The sequence below is a fragment of the Echinops telfairi genome, unplaced genomic scaffold, assembly GCF_000313985.2.
Source record: "Echinops telfairi isolate 266 unplaced genomic scaffold, ASM31398v2 ScPeMD7_7469;HRSCAF=8507_1, whole genome shotgun sequence".
Classification (NCBI taxonomy): domain Eukaryota; kingdom Metazoa; phylum Chordata; class Mammalia; order Afrosoricida; family Tenrecidae; genus Echinops; species Echinops telfairi.
This window is the reverse complement of record NW_022111373.1, coordinates 97938233-97962215: the sequence shown is the minus strand read 5'-3', so window position 1 is coordinate 97962215 and position 23983 is coordinate 97938233. Positions and strand designations below refer to the sequence as shown.

The following is a 23983-nucleotide window of genomic DNA, read 5'->3' as shown; positions in this document are numbered from 1 at the left end:
ACACACACACACACACACACACACACACTGCCTGAGAGCCAGTGCTTGGAGCCATATCCTCTGCCTCACCTTGTCTCACTCTTGGCACAGTACTGTAAGAGTCTGGTTTTAGAGTTTTAAAACCACAGAATACCTGCTTTCTCTTTGAAAAGTGCAATTTCTGTGCCTATGTATGCATGCATATGCGGGCAGACATGGCTTGAAGGGGTGCTAAGCATTTCTGTCATAGATGGGATAAGGTGATAGTGTTCTTCAGAGTTCATTGATGATAAATAAAGTAGGAAAAATCTGGACACATTTTATAGAATAATAGAATCAGAAAATGGAAGTGAGCTTTTTGTGATGACTTGATTTATAATTACTTTCACATTTTTAGGTATGCCATCGCATTGGCCTTAAGGGAAAAGCAGCGTGTAATATTTACCAGTCCAATTAAGGCTCTGAGCAACCAGAAATACCGTGAAATGTATGAAGAATTTCAAGATGTTGGTCTGATGACTGGAGATGTTACTATTAATCCGACTGCATCTTGTCTGGTTATGACCACAGAGGTAATATATATATAGTACCTCATCCATTCATTTTTCCATTTTTAATTTAATATGTATTCATTTAGAGCATTCAGAATTTTATCATTTACTCAATGTAGATACAGTGCTAGCACTTTACCAAGTAAAGATTTGTTTGACAGGGAGAAAGTTCATCTTAAAATGTTATAGCAATGGTATAAATTTATTTCTAAAATGCCATTTTCTCTGTTACTTGTCATAAAACATACACAGTCTTTTCATCAAGTATTTTATGTGCTTATTACTCTCAGTGACATTAAAATGTTATTATAGTTTTAAATATTTTTAAATATTTTAAGGACTTGAGTACATAGTTTTTATAGAAGTAGTAGCTCCTTGTTTCGTCTGTTTTTTTTCCTTCTGCATCTGAATGTTAGATCAAATAGAAAAGTAGCATACTTTCAGAAATGTTCTATTACATTTAGTTTCCTTCCACAATCATAGTTAGACCTTACATATAATTATAATATCTTAAGTTTTGGACATGATTAGCTGTATTTACTGTACTAAGTACTTCTGTATGTACTTGAATTACATTCTTGCCTTTTACAAGGACACGGTACACTAGAGAGCATAAATTATTGTCTGGTCTGGAGAGCAGCCAAAAGCATTGCTCATTTTTCATTTTGATACCCAAAGTAAGTTAATTTTCTCTTCTCAAAACTTTATTTCATCTGTAGCAGATTTCTTTAACTCTGAAAAATCAGGGTAAAATTAAAGAAAAGAATACATTCTGAGGCGATATAGGCAGAAAAGGTGAGTAAGCAGTATGAATGAATCTCAAGTTGATTCTGATTATCTGTCAGGTTTAGCAAGAAGATAATTTTAAGCTGCTCTTAAAAAAGTATGTGTATTGGAATTGGTACTGAGCATATAAGGGTAACTTCCCTTGGACGCAGATGGGCAATAGACATAATAATCCTCTCTGAGGATTGTATCTGATCTCTATTGAGAATGCATTTACTTTGGTTTTGTGGGAGAAAGGAACATTAATTTGATTTATAGAATGGTTTTGGTTCGCTGGTAGAATTCTCATCGTCTATGTGGGAGACCCAGCTTTGACTCATGGCCAGTAAACCTCCTGTGTAGCCACTGGGGTTGCTTTAATGTTGAGTAGATTTCAGTGGAGCTCCCAGATTAAAACAGACTAGGAATAAAGGCGTGGCAATTACTTCTGAAAACTAGCCGATGAAAACCCTGTGGATTACAATGATCCAGTCTTAGGGACAGTGCAGGACCGGGCAGTGATTTTTGTTGTGCTTCGGTTGCCATGAGTCAGAGATCAACTCCATGCAGTTAGCAACAAAAAATAATGTTCCATTAATAAAGATTTTCCAAAGTATTTTAAGTTTTTATTCAATTATTGATTTTTTTAAATTTTCTCTTGAGATTTTGAGAAGTATGCTGTACAGAGGTTCCGAAGTTATGCGAGAAGTTGCTTGGGTCATATTTGATGAAATCCATTACATGAGAGACTCAGGTACTGTGCATATTCTGTTGTGGTGTTGAGAGTTATAACACATATTTCTTCAAATTGCCCTTAGGGGTTTTGAACAAGAAGCACTTATATTTTCTTTGGATTTTGATATGACTCAAATTTAGTACCTGGTGGCGCTCTTGATTAGATGCTGGACTGCTGATTGCAGAATCCAGTTCAAACCCACCAACTTCTCTACTGGACTGAGATCAGGCTGCTGGCTGCTTTCTTAAAAGATTACAATCTTCATAATCTTGTATTGGGTCACAGTGAGGCAGAATTGGCAATGTCAGTGGGTTGGATTTTTTATTTTAGAATTCTAATAAATTTTTGCTTCTTAAAATTGTTGACAACTTGATACATTGTTTCCAGTTAGAACTATTCAAGTTGTAATTTCCTCTGAGTGAAAATTAGCATCATCAGATAAAGCAAGTGGAGTTAAAACTGGTTTGCTTTTAATATAGAAATCTCTAATATTAAATAGTTCTTAAACCCTTTGACTTAAAAAGTTTAATTACCTTGAATTTCATTACGTTATTTTAAAAAATGCTTCTAAAGTTCAACAAAAAGCATGTTTCTGATAAAATGAGAATTATGAAATACACAAAAACAAAAGTTAGAAATGTCTCTTTATTTGGGCTGTTCTAGTTCTACTAATGGAAAAATAACTATTTGGAATTATGAGGGATGAGAGGTGAAGGTTGATAGTTGATTTGTTTTTAAAGTCATAATTCTGTGGTGGTTTGTTTATTTTAGAGGGAAACTATCAAGTTGATTTTTTGTCTTATTTTTATTTTCCATTATAATATGAAATGACTTGTACTTCTGGTATTTCTAAAATCTTTTGCCCTTAAAAGGTTATGAGGGTAATTGGGTGAGAGAGTCCATATGGAATATAATTAGTGTATCTTTGAAGTTTGTTGCTGCAGCATGTACAGATCATTAACCCCTGCCTCTCAAAGTAAAGTGGGAAAACTACTCTTTTGCCTTATCATTGGAGCTCCACTTAGGCTGTATCTTAGCTATCTGCTTCTGTAACAGAAATGTGGAAGGCTGTCACAAACAGAAATGTCTACTTTTGGAGTTTAGAAGGCTCGAAGTCCAAATTTAGTGTGCTGGCTCTAGGAAAGACCTTTCTTTTTCTGTCTTGCTGTGGGGGTAGGTCCTTGCCTTCTTTCCACTCTGTGGTCTTGAGTTCCCTTGGAAAGCTCCTTATGACTTGGTATTAAGCTTCCCTGACTTTAAGAGGTTCTCTGTGCAGGGACGTTGGGTTCAAAGGTCATGTTCTAACTCTTCTTTCATGGTAGTACTGAGAGACCTCTGCTTCCCGCTCATTTCTTTCTCATTTTATCTCTTGCAAGATAAAAAGTGCAGGCCCCATGCCAGGAAACTCCTCTTACACTGGATTAGGGCTGACCTGATAAGGGTGTTGCATCCCACCCTGATACTCTTACAAATGATTGGCTGATCATAGCAGATCATCTAGGAGGGTATTTATATTATTATATAATTCAAACCACAGAGAGTCCTGGGCTCAACCAAGCTGACTCATATTTTGGGGGACCCAGGTTGATCAGTGACGCACTACCTTTGAAAGAGATTCAGTCTGGAACTGTTTTTTTTTGCAGTTACTTCAGAATATTTTGTTTTTATAGTGTTAAGTCTTAGTAGATTGATTCATGGTGAGAATTAACATAGTTTTCAGTCAAGTTCTGTGACTAAAAATAATCTTTGTGAAATGCTTTGCATTTCTAATTATTCAGCTTGAGAATATTATTGATATACTGTAATTAAAGTGTAACTGAATTCCAATCCCACGTTGTATTGTTTTGTTTCTCCAGAGCGTGGTGTGGTATGGGAAGAAACCATTATTTTGCTCCCTGATAATGTTCACTATGTCTTTCTATCGGCTACTATACCAAATGCTCGACAGTTTGCTGAATGGATTTGCCACTTACATAAGCAGGTATTTTCTTTCTCTTTATAGATATCTTCAATATTCAAAACATGAATTTGCTTTACCGTATCTGGTAATTAACTTCTTATCACAATCAACTGACTAGCTATTTAAAGTGTTGATTTCTGAGCTAAATCTCAAACCAAAATCTCTAAGAATAGTACCTCAGAATATCTAAATCTCTGATATTTAGATCTCATAGTCTTACTTCTTATGTGACTCTTCATATTTGCCCTTTTGATTAGATACCACTGAAAAGGAATTGGGACAATTACCACCTTAACCTCAGTCTGAGGTTTTTTTAATCTCTGAACTATACTTCCATGTGCTTTTGTTGCTTGTTTCTTGAAGTCTAAGCATGTTGCCTGCCCTTCACCTGAGTTACTATGTGTCTGCCCTATAGTGATTCACCCTCCTTTTCCTCCCACCCCTGGTAACCACTGGAGAATGTTTCTGTTAGTGTGCAAATAGTGATCTCATACAATATTCTTTTGTTTGACTTAACTCACTTAGCAGGGTATCTTCCAAATTCATATTATGAGCATATGAGAGTCCCAGTTTTTTTACAGCCTCACCAACATTTGTTGTTTTTAGTTTTTGAACCTTACTGTGAATGCTAGTATACGATAATCTCATTGTTGTTTTGCTTTGCAACTCTTTAAAGGCTAATGTTCATGAGCATTTTTCTCATTTGGTGACTTCCTGAATGTCTTCTTTGGCGACATTCTATCTGTACATGTCCTGCCTATTAAAAAAATTTTTTTTTGGTCTTTTTGTTGTTGAGCTATTGAAATTTTTTGATAAATTTTAGAGATGAGTCTCTTATCTGGTATGTCATTGCCAAAATTTTCCTAATTTGTGGGTTCTCTTTTGGTTTTGTGAAATCATTTGATTCACCTAATGCTAATTTTTAGGAATTTCCGGTCATTTAGTTTGTTTTCTGCTGTTTTTGTGTTTTCAGTTATGTTTGATGTATTATCAAACATAATTTATGCCATGTATTCTCACTGCCTTTGGGTGAACTCTGACTTTTAGGGCCCTTATAGGACAGAGTAGAACTGCCCTTGTAGGTTTCCAATTTTCAAAGGAGCAATAAACTCATCTTTCTGCTGCAAGCAACTGGTGAGTTTGAACCTGCAGCATTGCTGTTAGTAGCCCAACATGTAACCCACTACACTACAGGGCTCCTATGCTTTCTATTAGACCCCAAAATTTACCCTTATTTTTCCTTTGATAATCTATCATTTTTGGTATTATGTTTAGGTCGTTGATCCAATTAAGTTCATTTTTTTGTGTTGTATGGGAAGGGGGTCTTGTTTAATTTTCCTGTAAATATCCAGTTTCTCTAGCACTGTTTTAAAGAGACTCTCTAGTCCATTTAATGATTTTGGTCCTTTTTCCAAAGATCAATTGCCCATAGATAGATGGATTTACTTATAGCTTGTTAATTCTGTTCCACTGTGTGTGCTATTGTGCCAAGCCCAGGCTTTTTTGTCTAATAGAGCTGAACAGGTTTTGAGATTAAGAAAGAATTGGCTTCTTTTTGTGGTCTTCTTTATTAGTGTTTTACTTATGTGAGGTCTCCGTTTCCATATGAATTTGATTACTAGTTTTTTTTTCATCTATTAAAAAATGATATTGGCATCTAGATTGGAATTTCATTTTATTTGTACATACTTTGATAGTATTGACATTTTCATAATGTTGTTTTCCTATCCATGATCAGGGGAGCCCCAGTAGTACTGCCAGGTAAACATTGGACTGCTAACCACAAACAAGGTCAACACTTCAAACCCACCAGCCTTTTCATGGGAGAAAAATTAGACTCTGCTCCCATAAAGTTTACATCCTCGGAAGGTTTACATAGGGTCCTTATGAAGTGAAATAGACTAGATGGCAGTGACTTTGGTGGGTTATTCAGTAGCTTAGAATATATTTCCATTTATGTAGGTCTCTTGGTTTCTTGTAGTAATATTTTGTAGGTTTCTTTGTGTGGATCTTTTATTTCTCTGATTTATTCCTAACTACTGCATCTTTTGTGTGACTATTGTAAATGGTATTATTTTCCTGATTTCCTTCTTGGAGCTCGCTTTGTTAGTATAAGGGAATTCGACTGATTTTATATGTTGATTTTGTTTCCTATCACTTTGATGAATCTTTCAGGTAATTCCAGTCATATTTTGCTGAGCCTTTGGGATTTTTCTATTTATAAGATCATATCAGAACCCTGGTGGCAAGCTGCTAATCACAAGGTCAGCAGTTTGAAACCATCAGCCCAGTTACTCAGGAAAAAGACAGTTTTTTATACCTGTAAAGAGTTACAGTCTTGAAAACTCATGGGGGCAGTTCTACCCTGTCCTATAGGATAGCTCTGAGGTAAAATCCATGTATGACACTAAGTAAACTTTTGGTTTGGAGAATCATAGCAGCAGTGCCTTTTGTTTCCACTTCTTGCCTTATAGCTTTAGCTAGCCTACCAATAACGTTAAATAGAAATGATGATGAAGGGCATCCTTATCTGGTTCCCATCTGCAAGGAAAATGCTTTTGACTTTTGGCTTGCATGAACCATAACCCAACTCAGTGCCATTGAGTCATTGCTGACTCATAGCGACCCTCTGTGGGTTTCCTAGACTGTAACTGTTTACAGGAGTGGACAGCCCAGTTTTTCTCATGCAGAGCTGCTGGTGATTTCAAACTGCAGACCGACCACGTGGATTGCAGCCCAGCACTACACCACCAGGGCCCGTTTGGGCGTGCACATTTGCACTTAATTATGTCGGGAAATTTCTCTTTTGTTAAGGAGTGGAGTACGTATTAGATTTTGGCAAATGTCTCTCTTGTGTCAGTTGATATGATCATAAGGTTCTTTCATTTAGTGGTGGCTTGCATCAAATGTTTTTCTAATATTGATCATCCTTGCGTGCCTGGTATGAATTCCACTTAGACGTGTTGTATTATATGTTGGATTCTCTTGGTTAGCATTATGTTGATTATCATCATCTGTCAAGTTTAGAAACTATTGCATTTATTCAGCCATTGAACTGTAAGTACACAGATTTCCAGTAAGACCTTCCTACCAGGAAAAGCTGGGCATCTCCTGAGCATATTTTTTAAATTTTGCCATGCAAATACCATGAAGCTGTTTATGAACATGTTTCCTTTTTGCTTTTCTGCAACTTTATTGGGTAAGCAATTGTTTAGGATACTGAATTTGTTTTTTGTTTTCTTTTCTAGCTCTCTTTTTTAAAACAATGATGTTCTTGTGTAATTATTTTTATCTTTTTATGAGCTCTCTCTAACAATGTTTGTTACATTTTCCCGTGTTACTTCTGTAGGATAGAAACCTAGTAGATCTTCTGGAGGAAGTAGATCAATCTACTGCTTGATAAGCACAAGCCTCCTAGATCATCTTACTCTACTGCTCCATAAAAGAAGGCATTCCTTTTGGTTACAGCATGAGTCCAGGATTGTTAGTAAAGCTCAAGATACGCATTTGGCTATGTTTAGGGACTTGGTAAAGAGAAAGTATGTTAGCACTAATTTTGTAGACCGCCTTTCCACATTTTTCTGTGGTTCTTTATGCTAAAAACTTTCTTGTTTTAGTATGAAATGTTGAATTCACAAGTTTAATTCCCCAGGGGCTTTTAGGCAGAGTACATACACAGCTCTATTTTGTATCAGTAACATTTAATAAGCTTAATTAATTGTCTTTCTTTTTACAGCCTTGCCATGTGATTTACACAGATTATCGGCCTACTCCATTGCAACATTACATCTTTCCAGCAGGAGGAGATGGCCTCCACCTTGTAGTTGATGAAAATGTAAGGAGATGATTATTTTATTTTTCATAGTTCATGCCTTTTTAATTTATGTAGTTTAATTTTTAAATTTTGTTCCAGTTTTTCAAATTATTTCTTAAATGTTTATTTTTAATGTTTTAATAAATCATTTTATTGGGTGCTCTCACAGCTCTTCTAACAATCCAATACATCAATTGTATCGATCACATTTGCACCTATGTTGTCATTATCATTTTCAAAACATTTTCTTTCTCCTTGAGCCCTTGGTATCAGCTCCTCTTCCCCCCTACCACCCCCCACCTCCCACCCTCCCCGACCCTCCAACCCTTGTGAACCCTTGATAGCTTATAAATTATTTTTATTTTCATATTTTACACTGTCTGCTGTCTCCCTTTACTCACATTTCTGTTATTCATCCCCCGGCCGGAGGGGACAGGGGAGGCGGTGGTGTACATTGCTCATTACAATCAGTTTCCCTGTTCTTCCCCCTACCCTCGTGGTAGCTACTCATTACTGGTCCTGAGGGGTTTATCTGCCCTGAATTCTGTGTCGAGAGCTCTTATCAGTACTAGTGTACATGCTCCGGTCTAGCCAGGTTTGTAAGATAGAAGCAGGAACTGGGGTCATGATAGTGGTGTGGGGGGTGGGGTGGGAGTGCACTAAAGAACTAGAGGAATGTTGTGTGTTTCATTGGTGTTATACTGCACCCTGGCTGGCTTGTCCCTTCCTCGTGACCCCTCTGTGAGGGGATATCCAGTTGTCTACAGATGGACGTTGGGTCTCTGCTCTGACCCACCTCATTTGCATTGACATGATTACCTGTTTTGGGTCTTCTGTTGCCTGATACCTGGTCCTATAGACATCTCGCGATCACACGGGTTGGTGTGCTTCTCCCTTGTTGGCTTTGTGCTTCTTCCTTGTTGGCTTTGTGGCTTCTTTGCTAGATGGCCGCTTGTTTAACTTCAAGCCTTTAAGACCCCAGATGCTTTAACATGTAATAGACGGGCATTATCAGCTTTCGTTACCACATTAGCTTATGCACCCATTTTGTCTTCAGTGATCGTGTCAGAAAGGTGAGCATCACAGAATGCCAGGTTATTAAAACCAAGTGTTCTTGCGTTGAGGGAGAAATTGAGTAGAGCCCCATTGTCCATCTGCTTCCTTAATACTTAACCTATAAATATATGTACATAGACCTAATCCCTATGTATATATATTAATATATTTAAATATGTACATGCCTATGTTTATACCTCTATAAATGTCTATTACCTCCTAGTTCTTTCCTTTATTTCCTCTTGTCCCACTATCATGTTCAACCTTCATTTGGCTCTCTCTACTTCCTCTCGGCTACATTGCACTTTATTGAACCCCACCAGGCATTCTATGCCCTCCTCGCCATTGATTGTTGTTCCCTTGTCCCTGGGTTTGTTGGATCCCCTCTCCTTTCCCCCCACCTCATCCTCTTCCCCGGTCTCCTCCGGAACCATCAGTCCCATTGTTTTCTCCTCGGAATTGTTTATCCTGACAGACATGAAAGAAAAATAAAACGTTTATGAATGGTTCCAGGTCTGTCTGCTGACCCTCATGAATGTTTCCTAATCCGGTCTGATGCAGTGCCAGTGCCCCCTGAGTCCAAAGACTGTTTTCAGAATTCTTCTGGGATCTCATTGCTTTGCTCCCCTTGTTGCTCTGTTTGGCTCGCTTCATGTTATGCCCTGGTGTGTTTGTGGGGCGGGGCCAGACTGGGCACAATTCCTGCACTGTGTCTCCAGTGCTGTCTCTGTAGTGCTGTGGGCCAGTAAGGGGATACTGTGTCTTGTGGTGAGGCTGACCCTACAGTCCTCACTGTGCATTGGCTGCTCCAAGTAGGAATGTCGTCCTCAATGCTTGGTGGACCAGAATGCTGTTCTACCTCTGTGTGTCTCTCTTTCCCTCTTAGTTTTCGCTTGTGTCGCCTGGGTTGATGTGGATGGTTATATAGTGCTCTTTTTGTATTTTCTTTTCAAAATTGTAATGAATTCTTGTGTTTTCCTTATGAATAAGTTACATTTTTTATTTCCAATTATTTAAAAATGCCTACAGGATTAGGACTCTGGGCATGTTTCAGATGTTTAATGTTTTATCTCTCCTAGTTTTATACCTTTTTATAACCTTCATCACATATCAATCTTTAATTATTGGCAATAATTACTGTTTTATTATTTTAGATTATCTGGGGAGGCTCTTTCTGAAGAATGAAATGCATTTGAATTACAGTGAAATGCATTGAATTCATTGAAATGAATGCATTTAAATTATTAATTTAATTCATGTCAATAAGATTGAGGATCCCTGGCTGCTTAGTGGTTGTACATTGGGCTGCTCACTGTAAGGAAAGCAGTTTGAAACCACCTGCTGCTCCTTAGGACAAAGATGAGGCTTTCTACTCTTGTAAAGAGTTATAATCTTAGAAACCCACAGGGGAACCTCTACTCTGTCCTATAGGGTCACTATGAGTAGGAAATGACTTGATAGCAGTAAGTTTTTAAATTTTTATTATTTAGATTATATAGAGCATTATCTGTGATTCCAGGGTGACTTCAGGGAAGATAATTTTAATACTGCAATGCAAGTGCTTCGAGATGCAGGTGACTTGGCCAAAGGAGACCAGAAGGGGCGGAAAGGTGGAACAAAAGGTAAATTGGAATTTTGTTTTAACATAATTTTACATATAAATGTATACTGAAGTTACTTTTCCATTTTTTGTTATTAACTTATTTTTTTCTCAGGAAAGCATATCAAGAAGGAATGTACTGAAATTTGGTGATTAAAAGGTTGAATTTAAACATTATGTAACTTTGCAAACAACCTAACCTTTACATCAAAGCTTTTTTGCTATATAATCCATATACTATTAAAACCACCATTTTATAGTGTAAATAATGTTATCTGTATGCATCAGAATTTCATCTCTTTATGGCCAAATTATGGATACTACATTTTATTTGCTCATCAGTTGATGAATTGTAGATTGTTTGCACATTTGGCATTTACTTGTCGTACGACAAACTTTCCTGTGTCAGGCTGTGGAGATAGTTTTCCTTTCTTACAGGTATGGAGTGGAAAAACTAGGTCGTATAGCAATTCGGTTGCACTCTTTGTGGAGCTGCCACACTGGTTTTCCAAAGTGTCTGCACTGATTTACAGAAGCCCCGGAGCTGTCTGTGGGTTCCAGCTCCTGCCCTGGCCAGTGCTTGCGATTGCTTGTGAAGCCCTATCTCCCTGTGGTTTGATATATCTCGGATGGCTAGTGGTGTTGAGCACATTTGCATTTGCGTATTGGTGTAGTCTGTATTTTCCTTGGGAAAATGTCTGTTTAGGTCCTTTGCACGTTTTCTAATTGGGATATTTTTTTATTCATCTGTAAAAGTTCTTTATATAACCTGGATATAAGTCCTTTATAAGATAAAAGATTTGCAAAAATTATCTCCCATTCTATGGGTTATCTTTTCACTTTCTTGGTGGTGATAACTTCCAAATTATCTTTTTTGACCTCTACATTGTAGCTTTTGATACTATATGTAAGAAGGCAAAGTCCTACACAAAGTCCTACATAAAAACATTTACTCTTTTTTTTAATAGGTGTTTTATAATTTATCACTTACACGTTTAAGTGTGGTTCATTTTGTGTTAATTTTTTGTCAACCTCTTTTTATAGGGCCATCAAATGTGTTCAAGATTGTGAAGATGATTATGGAAAGAAATTTTCAGCCTGTAATTATTTTCAGTTTTAGTAAGAAAGATTGTGAAGCTTATGCACTTCAAATGACCAAATTGGATTTTAACACAGGTACTACGTAATCGGAGGAGTAGAGTTTTACTGTTAATGTGAAAATGGATGTCAAATATATTTCTAGCAATACATTTGTCTATGAAAATGGATTCAAATATATTTCTAGCAATACATTTGTCTAATTGGGTATTAATAGCACAGCAGTTCACCTTAAAGTTATAGTGGTAAGTACTTAGCATCTTTGTTTAAACATTTCACAGGGTAATGATTGAACATTTCTTCTCTTTTTACTGAAAGAAATATGTACATTGCTGTTAAAGTCCTGATAGCCCTATCAGCAGACATCGGAACACTTCCCTCTTAGGCTTTATTGCCATAGCTCCTCAGTGATTGTGGTTTTCTATCCAGCTAGTTAATGCTAGATCTCTTGGAGTGACCATCTTCTACACTGGGACCCTGTTCACTAGTCTAGAAATCCTACCTAAGTGCTGTGGCTCCCCCCAAAAGTAAAGTAACTACTAGCAAATTGGTGCATTCCTTCCATACGTTAATTATAAATGTAACTCACCAAAAGTCGCCTAGCTAAATAGTAGATCAACTCCATCAGGCGTGGCAGTTTGTTGACAGTCAACCTAGTCGGTTCAGCCTTTTCCATATATGAGCGGGCTTCTAAAATTTGTGCAGAAATTCCATTATCTTTCAATTCCATCTTTTAATGAGCTTTTTGAAGCCTTCTCTTAAATCCTATACAGGAAGAAGTAAATACTTTGAATTGCTCAAGGAGAAATTTCCCTTATACTTTTACCAAGGCACAAGAGTAGATCCATGTGTGATATTATTTTTATTAGATTAATTGCTTTGCTGATAGTTTTCTGGTAACCTGTAGTGCCAAATATGCTTGATTTTCCACAGTTATATATTGTTTAAGTCATCCAATATTTGAGTAACCTGATGGTGCAGAAGTGGTTGATGGTTTGAATATACCAGCAACTCAGCAGGAGAAAACGGAAGTTGTTTGCTTCCTTAAAGATTTCTCGCTGCCATTGAGTCAATTAAGACCCCGTTGAGTCATAATAACCCCTGTAATGGGGGAGTAGAAAGTGCCCTCGTCTTTCTGCTGAGGAGCAGCTTGTGGTTTCATACTAACTAGCCCACTGTGCCACCAGGACTCCTAGTAAGTAATAGCAGGTCAGTTATGTACTTCTGAGTTTCACTTTCCTTAGTAGGTGAATAGCAGATACTGGTATTGCTTTGTCCTCTCGTTGTTATATAATTGTTATATTTAAATGAAATAGTTACATATTAAGTACTTGATATAGTTAGTTATTGCTGTTATTTTATAAGGTAGTACTCTTCTTCATGGGTTACGGTTACAAGATTTATTTTTTTAAATTATTCTATTAAGTCTGTGATCATTTTGGTCTGGAATTCCCCTTTAATCATCTTGAATACTGACAGCTTATACCCAAAGACTCTCATTTCTTTGTAAAAAAAGGGTGAAATTTGATATCACAGATTTATTTTGACATTTATATCCCCTTGGGTTTTGTCTTCAGATGAAGAAAAGAAGATGGTTGAAGAAGTATTCAATAATGCAATTGACTGCTTGTCTGATGAAGATAAAAAACTCCCTCAGGTGAGTATTGAACCTTACTTTGTAAACTATGGATATTAATAGAGTAAATAGAATCACTTTACATTTTCTCATTCTGTCAGTATAGTGCACCCCTTGCACACTGCAGCAAATATTATTTCATTGAAATGACATCTTAATTTTTATTTCAGATTTCTGAAATAGTGACTGGAGGAAAGCTACTGTGTAAAGGAACTTTTTTTTGAAAGCTTACCTGGTCTGAAATGAATATTGCTGTGCCTAATACTGAAAAAGTTTAATGCTAGTTTTAAATAGTTAAGGTTCTTAATTCACAAGGCTACAAAATAACACATTAGAGCACACCTCATGAAAATCACATACTTAGGAAAGTAGTGTGTACTCTAGTTTAATGTAAGGAGCCCTCGTGGTGTAGTGGTTACATGTTGCATTGCTAACCACACGATCAGCAGTTTGAAACCAACAGCCGCTCCATTTAGTGAAAGATGAGACTTTGTTCTTGTAAACTCATAGAAAGTTTACTCAGAAATGCATAGGAGTAGTTCTGTCCTGTTCTATAAGGTTGCTATAAATTGGAATAGACTCAATGACAGTGAAGTTTTTTGAGTTTCTTTTAATGTAAGAACTCTTGTCGTGTAGGGTTTAAGCACTCGACTGCTGACTCAAAGGTTAACAGTTCACACCAGGTTCTCTGCTGTAGGCAGCAATGGCAGTCTGTATGCAGAAAAATTCCAGCCTTGAATACCTCATGGGGCAGTTCTGCGCTGTCCTATAGGTTGTTATGATTTGGAATCAAATGGACAACATTGGATTTGTTTTAATTCAGTAGTTCCTTTAATTTGCTGTTTGTTGAAATTGTGTGGTGGTTAGATGCCATCAAGTTGTTTGTGATTCACAGTGGCCCTATGTACAGCAGAACACAACACTGTCCATTCTTCACAATTGTTATCCTTGAGCCCATTTTAGGAGTTATTGTGTTAGTCCATCTACTTGAGGGTCTTCCTCTTTTTTACTGACCCTCTACCACGCATGATGTCTTTTTTTTAAACAGTTTTATTAGCACTTCATCCGCATGTCATACAACTCAGCAATTCAGTCATATCAAGAAGAGTTGTACAGTTGTCATCACATTCAATTCTAGAACATTTTTTTCTTCCTTGTAGTCATTACTATTCATGTATTATTAATTTTTCTAATTGTCACAAAAATTTACACAACAGAACATTCTCCAATTCCACAACTTCTGCTTATATAATTCATTGTCATTGATTATATTTTTCATGTTGTACAACTATTAAAAATTATTCTACCACCACTAACATAAACTCATGCCCATTGTACAACTCTTTCCCCTTCACCTGTGGTAACTTCACATTGTATAAATTTGGTTAGTTTTTTTTTCCTCGTGGTTTTCTTGATAGAGTATTCACATTTCATATATTTCCATGGTTAAATTGCTTTTAAAATGAGTTTTGTAATCACAATCAGTTTTAGTTTTCCCTCCCCCCCTCCCACATTCATTGTTCTTCAAATCCCCTCACCCTCCCTATCTCCCACCCCACCCCCACATCTACTGTAAACCATCGCATCAATTATCTCTCTGATCTATTTCTGTGAGTCCCAAACTGGAAAACCCAACAGAAACAGTAAAAAAAAACAAAAATTGTTAAGGTTAAAGTAATAATAATATAAAGATAAAAGTGCAAATAATGAGTAAGGGGAAAAAGGCCACCATCAACATTTAAAAAACTAGGGAAGAAGTTTTTGCCATGGAACAAGCACAAAATCCTTAATTCTAGAACAAATTCAGGTTGGGTCAAGAGGAGGGAGGGAGGTCAACTGGCCAAGTATGAAGTTCTATCCAGCACAATCAAGTTTACAATGCTCTCTGTCTGATAGTGAAGCTGTTCAATGCCCTGACCTGTGGCTAGAGGGCAAGGATCTGCCAGAGCCTTAATCTGACCAGATACTTTCCAGATGGGTTTTGGGCTCTCACAGCCCTCCATAGCCTTCTATAAATTGGCTGCTCACAATTTAAGCTATGATACTTTTTCTATCGTCATATTTGGATTTTGTTATTGTGATCCTTGGATCACACAAACTGGTGTGTTTCCATGTGGGCTTAGTTGATTCCTCACTTAGATGGTTACTTGTTTGAATACAAGCCTTTAAGACTCAAGACACTATTCTGATTGATAGCCGGGCACCATCTGCTTTCATCCTTGCACTTTGCTGTAGAAACATTATCTTAGTGATCATTTCATGATGGTGAGTGTTGAGCAGGGCCATATTATGAGAACTAAGTGTTCTTGGATTGGGGCTATAGTTAAGTGGGAGCCCAGAATCCATCTGCTTGTCCACAGGTTCTGCATAACTCTGATTTATTTGGCAGTCATGAAAAATCAAAACCCCATATGACCAACTACAACAACAGCACAAACCAGCCAGCAAACAAACAAACAAAAGGCAGGAAAACATAAAAGTAAAACACTGTCAATCATCCTCCTGGGGCATATACGGTGAATGCTTTGGTAACATGAACAATTTTTCCATTGACACAGCATGCCAGACACTGTTGGGATGAGGAGTATATGTGAGTTCAGTTCCACTGTGAACTGCAGCCCATGAATTATTCTCTGCATAATTCAATCTCCTAATCAATTGAGCTCTGTTAACCCAACGCATGGGGATTGGTGCCACGGGAAAACTTCAGGGATCAATTCTTTCAAGTGCAGATCTTGCCCAACAGATCAAATCCTGCCATATCAATGCAAGGGGGACATTGAGGTACAAAATATATGGTGATTCTGGGTCCCTTTCCATTGGACACCCACCAAGCTAGGGGTTCCCCCCACAGGTCCAGTGACTGCCACTTCCACAGCCCCATGCAGCCACACTCTGCTTCCTCTCCCATCAGAGTACAGTCCAAGGGTACATGCAGCTTCAAGGCAGGCTCAGTTCATTCACTCGGGCCTCTATGTTGAACCTCGCTAGTGTGACCCTGTGGGATGCCATGCTGCCTGTAAGGTCAGCATCCAAGGTCATCATGGTGCTTAGTCCATGGCATGACTCATCAAGGGTTGGGTAGAAACATTCATATTGTCTACCTAGGCACATCAAGTCTGGTCCATTGCCCCTCTACATTCTCTACAAATCATTGTTTAGTTTCCCTTCCTGATGTTAGGTACAAGCATGATGTCCTTCTAACATATTCAGACTAATGAGGTGAAGCCTTGCCATTCTCACTGCCAAGAAACAATCCAGCTGTATTGTTAATGAAACAGGTTTGTTTGTTCTTCTGATCTTCTGGCAGTGTATAGTATAGTTAGTATTCTTCTCCAACATCATAATTCACAGTGCTAATTCTTTTTCAGTCTTCCTTAGACATTGTTTGCTTTTGCATGTATTTCAACAACGAAAGCTCATTGCCATCAAATCAATAAGGACTCATAGTGACCCTGTAGGACAGTGTAGAACTGCCCCCATGACTTTCCAAGACTTTTCCAAATTAATGGAAGTAGAAAGCATGTGTTTCTCCCATGGAGCGGCTGCTGGTTTCAAACTGCAGACCTTGATATTGCAGCCCAGTATGTAACTACTATGCCACCATTTGAGGTGATTGAAAATACCTTGGCTTCCGGCAGGTGCACCTTAGTCTTCAGAGAAACATCTCTGCTCTTTAACACCTTAATTATGTCTCCTGCAGCAGATTTGCCTAGTACAACACTTTAGAATTCTTTTTTTTCCTTCACATTTGAATTCTTGACTGCTTCCATTAGTGTTGATTATAGATCCAAGTAAAATAAAAGCCGTGACAATTTAATCTTTTCTCCATCTATCAAGATGTTTATTTTGTCAAGTTGTGAGGAGTTTGTGTGTTTTTTTACATTGATTTGCAATCCATGCTATCTTTTTTTAAAAACAATTTTATTGTCATAAATTCACATATCATACTTTTCTATCAATAGTTCAGTCACATGGAGAAGAGTTGTACATCATCACCACAATCGGTGGAAGAACATGTTCTTCTTTATTGTTCTCATCTTAATTTGCTCCCCTTTTCTCCCTAACTTCCACTGCCATCCTTTATCCAGTTATTGCCTCAGTAGATTTACCTATCCTGGATTTCCTATATGGAAAAACATTTTAAAAAACCACAACATAATTAGCACCAACACAAAGTAAAACAGATAAAAAATCTCAAATCAAAAAGAAAGCAGAGCTAATTATAAACTACAACATATTAAAAATGTATAATGTATAATAAGGGAGATCGAATGATAAGGTGCTAAATTTTTCCCTACTACATCTGTAGTGTATCACTGTCCAGTACATTCTGCATGATAACAAGGCTATTCACATCCCTGGTCAATTGTCAGAGGGGATTCACCAGAGGTTTAATCCATGAGTATTACCCCTTCACTTTTTTTTTTTTAAACTGAAACAACTTTAAAATGAGTCACAAGGGAGATCAAATGATAAGGTATTAAATTTTACTATAACTATGTATACCATAATCAACATAACCATTTTGCCAGCAGGTCTCAACACACTTTTTAAAAATAAAAAACATTTTATTAGGAGCTCTTACAGATATCATTATAATTTATAGTTCCATTAGGTCAAGCATAATATCCACTTCTAATAACAAAAAACCAAACCCTTTTCTGTCAGGTTGATTCTACCTTACAGTGACTTCATATGACAGAGATGACCCAATAGGGTTTCTAAGGCTGAACATCTTGAAAGATGCAGACTGCGCATTCTCCCTTTGAGTAGCTCAAACTGCTGACCTTTTGGTTAGTGCTGAATGCTTAATCCTTGTGTTACCAGGGCTCTTAGATTCCTAATAGTAAGTATTTAATGGAAGATGATATAGTAATAAAGAGAATGAGCTCTTTGTAATTCATTTGCTTTTTAGTGAGATACATAGTTATAGCAAATATATGCTTAATTTTCTTTTGTGTGAGTAGGCGTTATCTTTTAAAGTTATTTTGTGCGACTGCAAAGTGCCTTCTTTTCTTTGCTTATAATTTTCTTAGAAGCGCTGAATTGATGCTGGAAATTTTTAATGAAATGGGACTATTCTTAGGACTATATCTGAATCAAAAGACATGGCTTTCATATTAAATATAGTTAAACCCAAACTAATTTGTTTTGAGTTTAGTATTCCTTTTTTTCAAAAAAATCATTTTATTGGAGGCTTTTACAGCTCTTATCACAATCCATACATCCATCCATTGTATCAAGCACATTTGTACATTTGTTGCCATCATCATTTTCAAAACATTTCCTTTCTACTTGAGCCCTTGGTATCAGCTCCTCGTTTTCCCCCTTCCAACACCCAACCTCCCTCCCTCATGAACCCTGAGTTTAGCATTCATTAGGAATGTGGATTAAAGTATTGCCTTGATCCTACCACTGCAAAGCTTAAATAGTTTCTTTGAGCACAGTGTTTTGTTTTGTTTTTGTTGGGATTACTCCTTTTCTTAATTTAATTAGCTGAGCATTTTAATTTTCCATTTCCTCACAATATTATAAAATGGATATTTCAAAATTATAGGTTGAACATGTCCTTCCTCTTTTGAAGCGAGGCATTGGTATTCACCATGGAGGTTTACTTCCTATTTTAAAAGAAACTATTGAAATCCTTTTTTCAGAAGGATTGATAAAGGTATGGTTTATGTTTATTATGTTTCATAACTGTGTACTTTGAATGGTTTGAAAATCACAGAGTGTGCTGTTACTAGCTTTATGGTTTGTTTGTTTTTTAACCATGTCATGTGCAATGACTTAGGAAGGGAACTTGGTTTTTGTGTATAACTTATACTTCAAACTTCGTGTTCAAGGTAAAAATGAAGCCATTTCTGTTATTGACTAATTTTTAAGACTTAGCAACTTGTCTTTTGTTGTTAGAAGTCAGCTCCAGTTCGTATACAGCAGAATGACCCACTGCCTGGTGCTGCACCAACCTCAGAGTTGTTATGTTTGCGCTCATTGCTCTGTTCGAGCCCAAACATTTTTATTCATTCTTAATTTAGAAAACCAGTTTTCAACTGAAGATGCTTTTAACTTTGTAATTGCTTTTTTGTTTAGGCCTTATTTGCCACAGAGACTTTTGCTATGGGAATTAACATGCCAGCTAGGACTGTTTTATTTACAAATGCTCGAAAATTTGATGGGAAAGATTTCCGATGGGTAAGTAAATTATATGTGTAAGATGTAGAAATATTTTTATTTACCTAAGGTAAGTTAAGTTCATTTAATGAAAATATTTTAACACTTTATAATCAAGTTTTCATATAAAAATCTGAAATATATCAAATTTAGTTAAATCCTATTTAGAACTGTATTTGAAGGCTTGTATAGTGGTGTATACAAGGGGAAATTGGATGATTGTAGGAACCTGATTCTTGGACTACAGCATCCTTCATTAGCACCATCCTTGGGGATCAGGAAGATGGTTTGTCTACGTTGTTCATTGAATAGCCGGTTGGAAAGTAGAGGGAGAGTTACAGAATGAAGATAAAATAATGACTCTAAAATAATCCTGAGGATTACCCCATTTGTATTTTTATGTATTCTCATTTTAGCCAATCAGAGAACATCACTCAGGATTATATAAGTCACCCTTTCATAACTTTGAAGTGGCTACTATTTACCTCTTCACATCAAAACCGGTTTTATAGGGGAGGGGTCCTCACATTGCTAGTTATTCTTACAAAGGCCTGCTCAGAAAGTGCCCTGTAGTTGGCTGTTCTTTGCAATTTTAATACCTAAATGCTCAGGTTTTTGTACCTGAGCTAACAGAGTACAAGCAAGATTAGATTTTAAATCCTGCCATCTAATTGATTTCAGCTCAAGGTGACCCTTTAGTTGGCATCAACTCACTGGCATTGGATTGGGCTCATAGTCTAAGCTCAGTAGTCTTGTATTAGTTCCAGTACAAATTCTTCAGTATTTAGATGTGAAAATCTCGAAAGCTATTAAATCCCTTAAGTGTTCGCTCTGTGTGCTCCTCACTTGCCCACCTCTTGCTTCCCCATAAAAAGATGAAAAGAAGTTGACGGTGGACTAAGTGTGTAGTCATTCATGAATGCTTTATATCTAGAATTTTCTCTCAAGTTTAAGGGCTTTAAAACACCCCTGGTACCATGGCTGGCGTTCTAGCTCAATTAACTTTAATATTTAAAATAGAGAATTTCACAGCTTTGCATAAACCTCTTTCCTAAGGCAGGAAGAAAGACAGTTGGGAACATGGGTGAAACAGTGTACTGGGGTAAGATGTATGTCCTTACTCCAGAGGCAAGGAGCTCATTCTGAAAACAGTTCCCAAAGGGCAACTCTGGACCTAGAACTATGATTGATATTGGAGATACTAAAATTAAAATAATACCTATGGTATAGAACTTAGTAACAGGTGAAAATTGATAGTGACATAAGTAGAATAGTGCTATAGAATATTATATTTTAGGCGCAATGAGAAATATGCACAGAAAAGATAGAATATAAAGTACATGAGGGGAAAGGGTAGGCTTCATGGAGACACAGTCCCCCAAATTAATGACAGAGTAATTATTTGCCAGATAGGTAGTGGGGTGTTGTCCAGCATGAAAAGCAGGCAAATGAAGATGGATTCTAGTTCGGGTATCTGAGGAATAGTCTAGCATTTGAGAAAATTTCTAAACTAGTCAGCTATTATTTCACTTAACCTTTTATTCTTGAGAATGGTGACTTTTCTGCATAGAGAAGTTCCTGGCAGTAATTATCAGTCTTCACCTGAAAAGGTACAATGGTTGAATTGTAATGACAAAGTATTTTTCATGTATGGTATCTATTTTCAATTAGTGCATGTTGTAATTTTTTCCTCAGTCTTACCACATGTTCTCTGAATAAAACAATGTACAAGATGATGATTAAGAAGTTACTTTTTACTTTCTCTACCCGCTGGCATCTCCTTGTCATATGTCAGTAGTACATGGGCCCCAGGAGGAATATGACAGATAATAGAATTTAAGAAAGCAAACTTTTTTTGATGATTCAAGATCACTATTAGGAAATTTAGAAGTTGTGATAAGCACTAATATAATGATATCCTTGAACCCTGTTGAAGTTTTATTTATCTGGACTGCCTTTTTGAGATGTTCTGTTCTGATCTTTGCAGAGTTGCCTTTTTTTGTTTTTTCAAGTCCCCGATGGTGTGGTGGTTTACATTGGGCTGGCATGGTCGGCAGTTCGAAATAACCAGGGCTCTGATGGAGAAAGGCTGGGCTTTCTACTCCCCTCAACAGCTAGCATGTTGGAAACCCACGGGAGGTCCCTCTGAGTCAGCATGGACTATGGCAGCTAGTTTGGAGATTGGTTTTGGTGGCATAGGAGTTACAAGTTAGCTTGCTAAGCAATAAGGTCAGCAATTTAAAACCACCAGCCACTCCCCGGGAGAAAGACAGGCTTTCTACTCCTGTAAAGAGTTAGTGTTAGAAACTCACCGGGCAGTTTGACCCTGTCCTACTGGGTCGCCATGAGTCAGAATCGACTTGATGGCAGTGAGCTTTGTCTTGGATTTCCTTGCTCCTAGGTTGTTGGTTCTGTTTTTATGCTGTTTGTATGTATGCCCTCCCACATTGCATAGTGTTTTCTTAATTCCTCCTGAGTCACACATTTCTTTTGAGAATCTGAAACCACATGCACTGTGGGTTAGGTGTTGGGTTGCTGACCTCAAGGCTGTTAGTTAGTTCAAACCTACCAGCCACTCCATAAGAGAAAGATGAGGCTTTCTCCTTCCATAAATATTCACAATATTAGAAACTATGTAATGTGAACCAGAGCAGAGGTCTTTTTAATGTTCAGTCCCTATATGTGAGATTCTTAGCCCTTCTTTAGGAGGTGACTCTTAGTGAAAATGGGATTCTGCCAAACTCCAAGAACGTATATTGAGAAAATAGCGAAATGTATCTTTCTTTTAAAATTATATTGTTTTTAGATATTGTTATGTTTTAGAGTGCAAGTTTATTATGATAGAGTTAAAAATTAATATTTGTTAAATATAAGCCATTGTTTGCTTTCTTAGACTTGGTGGTTTTCAAGAATTTTTAGCTCAAAGATCTTTTCTATGTGAATTTGACAATTTTTTCTGTAGCTATAGAGTATTTAGGAGCACTGGTGGTATAGCCCAGCATTTCAAAACTACCAGCTACTTCTCAGGAAAAAGCAGAATCTTTCTACTCCTGTAAAGAGTTACAGTTTCAGAAACCCACAGAGGCAATTCTACTCTGTAATACAGGGTAGCTATAAGTCAGACTCAACCTGTTGACAATAAGTTTAGTTTTTGAGTTTATAATGTATTTGAATGCACACACTACCAGTAATTGGCCTCGTGTTAAATTTGTTATTTGGGAACTTACTATATCTTTTTATGAACTGATGTTAACGTATTTACATTTTAATGCTTTCACTTAGATACTGATTAATTTATGTTTATAATTCTTTTTCAGAATACATGAGTTTTTTTTGTTTATTTGTTTGTTTTACCACTTTCACCCCTAACATAAAATTTTAATTATATTCTTTCAGATTTCCTCTGGTGAATACATTCAAATGTCTGGTCGTGCCGGAAGGAGGGGAATGGATGACAGGGGAATTGTAATTCTTATGGTCGATGAAAAAATGAGCCCAACAATTGGAAAACAACTCCTTAAGGTTACTGAGCTAAGATTCAGTCCCTTCATCCACAACTCTAGAAACACATCTCAAAAAGGTCTTCAAAACAAGATTCTTAGAGAAGAAAGGAATTAAAAACAACTTTAGCCATTGAACTTTGTTAGCATAGTGGATTAAATGTTGGGGTTCTAATTAAAAGGTCAGCAGTTCGAAACCACCAGCCACTCCACAGGATAAAGATGAGGATTTCTATTCCAGTAAAAATTAGCCTCAGATACTCACAGGGGCATTTTGCTCTCTCCCTGTTTCACTATTTCTCCCAACTTACTTAGCATTCTGGTGTCAGACTCATTTTCCTAAATATAACTTTACAATTATATATTACTCTACACGGTACTCTAAACGACAACATGTCTTTTTAGCTGAGCATATTTGGCTGACAGTACTTTAACTACTAGTGTCCTGTTTAATGATTTAGTGTTTATGTTCCTAAAGATCAACTGATTTCTCAGTTTTTACTAAATTATTTACTACACTGAATTATCATGTAATATAACAGGTTAAAATATTTGTATAAATTTATTGGAAAATGTATGTTTTTTTCCTTAGGGTTCAGCTGATCCTCTAAATAGTGCTTTCCATTTGACCTATAACATGGTTTTAAACTTGCTACGTGTAGAAGAAATTAATCCTGAGTACATGTTGGAAAAGTCTTTCTACCAGTTTCAGCACTATAGAGCAATCCCAGGAGTAGTAGAGAGTAAGTATCAAATTGCCAAGCAGCACATAGATGCCATTGAGTCCGTTATAAATTAAGAAACCCTGTGTACAACAGAACAGAATGCTGCCCTGCCCTGCCCTGCTGCATCCTCACAGTCACTGCTAGGCGTGAACCCAGTGTTGAAACCACTGTGTCAGTTCATCTCTCTTTCATTGATTCTCCTGTACCAACCATGATATATATCCTTCTCCAGGGACTGTGCCCTCCTGATAATATGTCTAAAGTGAATGAGACGATTCATGCTCACTAGTAAGGAATATTCTGGCTGTACTTCTTTCATGACAGATTAGTTGTTCTCACAGCTCATAGTATTTAGGGTTTTTTTTTTGTTTTTTTGCTTATACCATTAC

At 37.0% G+C, this 23983-nt stretch overlaps 1 protein-coding gene across 1 annotated transcript in view; it reads left to right on the top strand.

The window, feature by feature from the left end:
• MTREX (Mtr4 exosome RNA helicase) overlaps nucleotides 1-23983 on the top strand; it is an 81993-nt gene that overhangs the window by 17046 nt on the left and 40964 nt on the right. The window contains exons 6-16 of the mRNA XM_004703615.2: nucleotides 377-551; nucleotides 1959-2049; nucleotides 3888-4012; nucleotides 7728-7826; nucleotides 10381-10483; nucleotides 11506-11637; nucleotides 13137-13216; nucleotides 18756-18866; nucleotides 19289-19390; nucleotides 22766-22891; nucleotides 23462-23612. Coding sequence (XP_004703672.1) covers nucleotides 377-551; nucleotides 1959-2049; nucleotides 3888-4012; nucleotides 7728-7826; nucleotides 10381-10483; nucleotides 11506-11637; nucleotides 13137-13216; nucleotides 18756-18866; nucleotides 19289-19390; nucleotides 22766-22891; nucleotides 23462-23612 — 1295 coding nt within the window. The remainder of the gene's footprint in view (nucleotides 1-376; nucleotides 552-1958; nucleotides 2050-3887; nucleotides 4013-7727; nucleotides 7827-10380; nucleotides 10484-11505; nucleotides 11638-13136; nucleotides 13217-18755; nucleotides 18867-19288; nucleotides 19391-22765; nucleotides 22892-23461; nucleotides 23613-23983) is intronic.